General features: G+C 32.1%; 1 protein-coding gene across 1 annotated transcript in view; it reads left to right on the top strand.

The window, feature by feature from the left end:
• The window catches only part of LOC137639063 (tyrosine-protein phosphatase non-receptor type 12-like), a 41,828-nt gene that overhangs the window by 33,320 nt on the left and 1,008 nt on the right, over window positions 1-7,500 (top strand). The window contains exon 2 of the mRNA XM_068371383.1: window positions 6,645-6,753. Within this exon, the coding sequence (XP_068227484.1) occupies window positions 6,645-6,753 (109 nt within the window). The remainder of the gene's footprint in view (window positions 1-6,644; window positions 6,754-7,500) is intronic.

Here is a 7,500-nt window from a genome sequence, read left to right on the forward strand (position 1 = left end):
CAGTTAATGGACTCTAAGCTTTATTATGTTATTGCAGAAAGTTGATTTTTCTTCAGGGAACCCCTTGATTGGGTCCATTATTCATTGCCGTGATGGAACTTTTATATGCACTTAATTATGTTAAAAAAATCTTGTGAACCTTTCTTATCTGGATGAAAAGTATAAGTGGTGTATTTCTACTTACCGTATATACTTTGAAACTTAGCTACTTTACACTGAAGATTTATATAAATTCCTAAAGTTAAGATATTTGTAATGAGCTATCATAATTACCTAGGTGAATGCCGTGATTTACAAGATAAAGTCGTAATTTGGTACTGTTCAGTTGGTCTCTTGTTTTTACTATTCTAGTTTCATCATCGAATTCTAAAGTAGGAGTAGTAGACCAGCATTAGATCCTATCAGTTCAAAGGTTTTAGATTAAAGGTCGCTCATGAATGGCAGTGGCAAGGAACAGGGACAATGCCCAAGAGACTGGCCATATGTATGATCAGCGCTCAAGCACCTTCTCCATCCAAGTTAGAACCAGGGAGTGGCAGGCAATTGCTGCTGATGACTCAGCAGGTAGAACTAATAGCTCCTCCCAAACACGCTATCCTTAACTCACAATGATGGCGAGGTTGCAGACACTACAAAAAACTATCGATCTTGATCGGGACTCGGACCCCTGTCTAGCAAATCGCCAGGCAGGGACATTTCCAATAGTCTACCCTAACCCTATGTTTACTATAGATGGCTTAATTATGTTGGCAAATGTAGCTGCCTTGCACCAGATGATAATATTATATCAATGCAAAATCATCCGGGTGACTCGTATCCTCTACTGTGGCCTTGCCAATACCCTAGGTTCGGAGTTATATTTGACAAGCAAAGTTTTGTCCGATTATTGCCTTATTGATAAATCATTTGCCTACTTTCTGTTTTTTTTTTCTATGTGCTAATTTATGTACCCTTATTACTGTTTTTTCTGAGGCATGTAGGAAAATGGGGTACAGTTTAGTAAACTATCTGGACCGACTATTTTTGTAAATGGAATTGTTCAGTAACCGTGGTTCCCTGTTGGTACACTTCAAAAGGGGCATTTTACTCATCTTGGTAAAAGGCCTATAGGGATTGTAAGTCCACTAATGTGGAAGCGGGACCAGTTTATGGATTTTATATTAAGTGAGTTTTGATAATTGAAAGTATGACATCCCCCCCCCCCCCCAGAGCTAAGGGATATATTTGATTATTGTCATCTTCTTCGTCTATTAGCGCGCTTTTTTCCATTCGTATGGGGTAACACGGTTGCCTTTTTTTGAAGGACTTAGCTTTGGCTTTTGGGATGGACCGTAGTTCCGCCCGGCTGCCCTGCCTGACATCGCTTAGACCCCGGTAGCGTACATTTGTGCGTTGTACCAGCCATCATTTTATATAGTAGTTTAGAACCTTTAAATGCTCGAGATCTGACGGACTGAGACTACAACGTAGATCTTCCCACGCTAAGAAACTGACCCAGAACATCAAATGCTTTGTATAATCCTAGGTACTAAGCTCAATGGTGTTATAAACATAGAGTAATTCCATAAGGATTCTTACGTAGACAGAGGTATCAACCCAATTTGTATCAGATTGGTTTCTACCATTCCAGAATTATCCTGGATCTTCAGCTTCGACAAAATTATCGAAAAGGGGGAAATATTGATCCTTCTTGGTCATCTCCCGTAGATGATGTTTTAAAAGTAAATAAACCCTTCGTCTGAAGTACTTTTGCTTTTCGATTTATTGATATCTAGTTAATTGTCAACACGTCAGTGTCCTTATTTTCTAGAGATGGCATGATGCCATTATCAAGTGCCAGCTGTAATTTACTATATATATATATATATATATATATATATATATATATATATATATATATATATATATATATATATATATATAATGTATGTATACATTATATATGTATATATATGTATGTATACATTATATATGTATATATATATATATATATATGTGTGTGTGTGTGTGTGTGTGTTTTTGTACGTCTTTAATAAATCCACCCTTGTAACACCGATTTTTGCTCATTTATTGATGTAAATTATTTCATTCTCATGCATAGCCTACTTGCTATTCTTTGAAAACTTGTTAAAAACGTAAGTAACTTATGTGGTTGTTCCCATTGTGTTTGTTATACTGTGTAAAACAGTATCTAATTTCTTGCTTTAGATGCTAATAATGGACAATGTAATCACTTCGGATAAGCGTATGAATTTTTTTCTGAGAATAAAGAAACAATTGTGTGAGTTTAAGAACGAAGATTTTCGGTGCTCTGTCCTGTAAGGTTGAAGAAGTGCAGTAGAAGTCAGCAATCATACCTGTGGTTTCAAAGGAAGACGTCCTTGACCTCTCTCTCTCTCTCTCTCTCTCTCTCTCTCTCTCTCTCTCTCTCTCTCTCTCTCTCGCTGAATGTTTACTACTTTACCCCCACCCCCCTTTTAAGGCCTTCCGCCTCACTTGTATGGCCTTCAGATTTCTCTTGGGAAATATTACTTAAGTTTAATCGAAACTGTATACTAAGTATTTTATTTATTCGTTAGTTTTTGCAGATGATGTAATATATAAGGGTTGAATGGTAAAGTTAAGTTTGTTCTGAAAGTTTATAGATTTTGAAAACAATAAAAATTAAACGATTATTATTATTATTATTATTATTATTATTATTATTATTATTATTATTATTATTATGGTTTTGTGTGTGAAATGCAAATTTAATCGAAATTGTATACTAAGTATTTTATTTCTTCGTTAGTTTTATGCAGATGATGCAATATATAGTTGAATAATGAATTTTTGTTTTGAAAGTTCATAGATTTCGAAAACAATTGAAGTGAACCAATTATTGTTATTCATTAATATTATTATTATTATTATTATTATTATTATTATTATTATTATTATTATTATTACTTAATATGTTTAATTGTGAAACGTAAGTTTAATCGAAACTTTATACTAAGTATTTCATTTCTTCTTTCGTTTTCGTTTTATCCAAATGATACAACTTATAAAAGTTGAATAGTAAAGTTAAGATTGTTCTTTAAGTTATAGAGTTGGAAAACAATTTGAATTAACCAATTATTATCATTATAAAAAATCCTAAGTTATTACAAGGGTCTGTGTGCAATTTAACTTTGAAGACCTTTTAGAGATTCCCCCCGATAATCTCACATATAAACTTTCATAACATATAATTTAGCCTTAGCCTATACGTTTTCGCCTCTTCAAGAGAACTCCTCAGGAGAAAATTTGATGCTGATGTTAGTGAGACAAGCCTTGTATTATCTTGTACTCTTTGAAATCTTTTACGATGTGATCATACAAATGTCTCCCCCCCCCCCCCTATGATTTCACATTGAAACTTTTATAACATAATTTAGAGTATATGTTCTTCAGCTTGTAAAAATTTTTAAGAGAATATTTAGAGCCGATGTTAGTGAGACAATCCTTATACTCTTTGAAATCCTCTACGACGTGATCTTTCAAATGTCACCCCCCCCTCCAATGATTTCACATATAAACTTTTATAACGTATAATTTAGAGTATATGTTCTTCGACTTGAAAGCTTTTAAGAGTATATTTAGAGCTGATGTTAGTGAGATAAGCATTGTATTATCTTATACTCTTGGAAATCTTTTACGATGTAATCTTACAAATATCACCCCCAATGATTTCACATATAAACGTTTATAACGTATAATTTAGAGTATATGTTCTTCAGCTTTGTAAAGTTTTTAAGAGACTATATAGAGCTGATGTTAGTGAGACAAGTGTTATATTATCTTATACTCTTGGAAATCTTTAACGGTGTGATCTTACAAATATTATGATTGCTGGTGTAAACAGACAAGTTTTTACATCCTGTAGATGACGAAACCCTGGTGTTCCTATGATCCTATGAGAAATCTAGAATGGGTGAGTTAATGCAATAGTTAGGGGGTTAAGATATGATGCTAGACTCTAGGTTCCCATACTCCCCAATATATTGTGTATAAGTAATAATGTACAAGTTTCTTTATTGTTTGCTACCTTTAATGCCAAGCGTCATTTTTTTTCGCAGTATATTATCCAATACTATCTTAGATTAAGGCATTATTAGTTTTATTAGTACAGTAAACAAAAGACACTAGTATTAATAGTAGTAAGCAAGAAAATCTAGAAGTACGTCTTTTCCACTTTAATGGTGTTAGCATAATGCCATTGTGTATAATGGTTTCTTGTAATATTTTGCTAATCTCTCTCTCTCTCTCTCTCTCTCTCTCTCTCTCTCTCTTTCTATATATATATATATATATATATATATATATATATATATATATATATATATATAAACGTGATGTGTCTGATAGGTGACACGGTATTATTACTCACTTATATATATATATATATATATATATATATATATATATAATATATGTGTGTGTGTGTGATGTGTGATGTGTGTAATACTTATTAGTTGTTATGGCAGTAATCGCACGGTTACATTTAAATATCTGTTTTTCACAATTGATATTTCATATCTAGTATAGTGTTTTAAGACAATCAGATAGAATTTTTTTTAGGCTACCCATGAAAGTTAATGGATTAGCATCTACATTGATTTCGTAAGACACAGAAGTTAATATTTCTAATTTAAGCATGAGTGGGATTATAACTTTAAAGCTCTCTCTCTCTCTCTCTCTCTCTCTCTCTCTCTCTCTCTCTCTCTCTCTCTCATCGCAATTCCCAGACATAAGCGAATGCTGCATAGCGTACTCACAATATTTTCCAGACATCGTGTTGAATAACTTTGTTGTTTTTCTTTTTTCTTCTTTAATTTCTTGGCTGCTCGTCCGTGCCGACCTTGGCATTCCTGAGGGAGGTTGTTTAAGGCCGTCGCTAAAAAGGAAGTCCCAACTCACAGCGGTGGAGTTGATTAGCGTTCAGCCCTTTTAATATCTCTTTATATAGGAATGCTCGTTCCTTGAATTGACTTAATATCAGCACAATAACTTTCCGTAATACACACCTTCACACCTTATGCATATAACTTTGGAATACCTATGTATTGATTATATATTTTGTTAGAGTATATTATATGTTTGATTTTTTGTATGTAGTATACGTACATATGGTATAAGATAGAAGGAATTATATAAGTATATTATATGTGTTTGTTTGTATGCAGTATATCTACATATGGTATAAGATAGAGGGAACTACATAAGTATATTAGATGTATTTGTTTGTATGCAGTATACCTACATATGGTATAAGATAGAGAACTATATAAGTATATTATATGTATTTGTTTGTATACAGTATACGTACACATGATATAAGATAGAGGGAATTATATAAGTCTATTATATGTATTTGTTTGTATGCAGTATCCGTACATATTGTATAAGATAGAGGGAACTATATAAGTTTATCATATGTATTTGTTTGTATGCAGTATACGTACATATGGTATAATATAGATGGAATTATATAAGTATATTGTATGTATTTGTTTGTATGTAGTATACGTACATATGGTATAATATAGAGGGAACTATATAAGTATATTATGTGTTTGATGTTTTGTATGTATTATAAGTACATATAGTATAAGGTAGAGGGAACTATATAAGCAAGACCCCCTATTGCGAATATTTTGCAATTTATATGCACGTCTGTTATCTTATACCCAGTGGGTAGTATGCAAATTGAAAAAAAAATATTAGCTCCTTGATAAATATATTTTTGATTCAAGGTCTCGATATGAAGATTTTTTTTCTTTTTTCCCGTGTACTTTTAAGTTGGTGTTTTTTTTTATTTAATTTTTTTTAAAGTGAGATATTTTATCATTTCAGATAATTCTAGTTTAAAAAAAAATATCACCCTTGATTAATATATTTTTAATTCTTGTTTTCGGCATGAAGAATTTTTTCCATATACTTTTGAATAATTTATGATTTTATTTCATGATGTTTTTTAAAGTGAGATGATTTATTATTTCAACTGATATAAATTAAAAAAAATATCACCCGTGAAAATATTTTTATTACCGTTTTCGGCATAAAAAGGTTTTTTTCCACAGTTTTAAGTAACCTGCGATTTTATTTCAATATGTGTTTTCAAAGTAAGTTTTTTTTAATCAATTTAATTAATGCAAATTGGAAAAGAAATATCACCCTTGATTAATATATTTTTAATTCTCGTTTTTGGCATCAAGGATTTTATTTTATAATGTTTTAAGTAACTTACGATTCCATTTCATTATATTTTTCCAAAGTGAGATGTTTTACCATTTCAATTAATGCAAATTGAAAAAAAAATATCACCCTTGATTAATGTATTTTCAATTCTCGTTTTTGGCATCAAGGGTTTTATTTTATAATGTTTTAAGTAACTTACGATTTCATTTCATTATATTTTCCAAAATTAGATGCTTTATCATTTCAATTAATACAAATGGAAAAAATATTACCCTCGAAAATTTTTTTATTACCTTTTTCGGCATGAAGTTTTTTTTTCATATACTTTTAATAAACTTAGGATTTTATTATATTATATTTTTCCAAAGTGAAATGTTTTACAATTTCAATTCAGTTTTTCTCTCCTTGCTTATCATTCCCAGGAACTCAAGCTCCTGACAGAGAGCCTAAAGGGAAAACCTGATTATTGTTGTCTCGAAGGCGAGAAAGATGTCAACCGACGTAAGAATCGATACAAGGACATCTTACCATGTGAGTACCAAGTTTCCAGTTTGTAACTTGACTTTGCTGACTTGTGGTAGTTTTCATACCAAGTCGAGATCGAGATTTTTCTCTTCTGTCCCTAAATACATCCACTTTTTAGCCTGTACACACTTTTTAGCTTGTACCCAACTTTTAGCCTGCACCCACTTTTTAGACTTCTCTCACTTTTTAGCCTGTACCCACCTTTTAGCTTGCATCCACATTTTATTCTACACCCCTTTTATCCTGCATCCACTTTTTATCCTACACTTTTTTTTTTATCCTGCTTCCACTTTTTATCCTACACTTTTTTAACCTGTATCCACTTTTTAGCCTGCACTCACTTTTTAGCGTATACCCACCTTTTAGCCTGCACTCACTTTTTAGCCTGTACCCACCTTTTAGCCTTCATCCACATTTTATCCTCTACCCTTTTAGCTTGTATCCACCTTTTATCCTGCACTCACTTTATAACCTTCTACTCTACCTCCGTGTTTTTAATGTTACTGACCAAGGTATTGTAACTTTCACTTCAAGTTTCAATTTCAGACATTTTCCCACATTTGTACATCGGTGCTGATTACCTACCCGGCCCCATCGCCTGTATTAATTAAATCCCATTTAAGATTCAATTTAAAAACTGAAGTAAAAATAGTCAGCCAACATCTTGAAGAGAGTTTCATGGTTGGTGGAAGTTTGAGTAATCTAAAAACCTTCGGTTGGGGGCTGGGTGTTTGTTCATTGTTAAGGAGAATA

The sequence above is a fragment of the Palaemon carinicauda genome, chromosome 4 (genome assembly GCF_036898095.1).
Source record: "Palaemon carinicauda isolate YSFRI2023 chromosome 4, ASM3689809v2, whole genome shotgun sequence".
NCBI classification, from domain to species: Eukaryota; Metazoa; Arthropoda; class Malacostraca; order Decapoda; family Palaemonidae; genus Palaemon; species Palaemon carinicauda.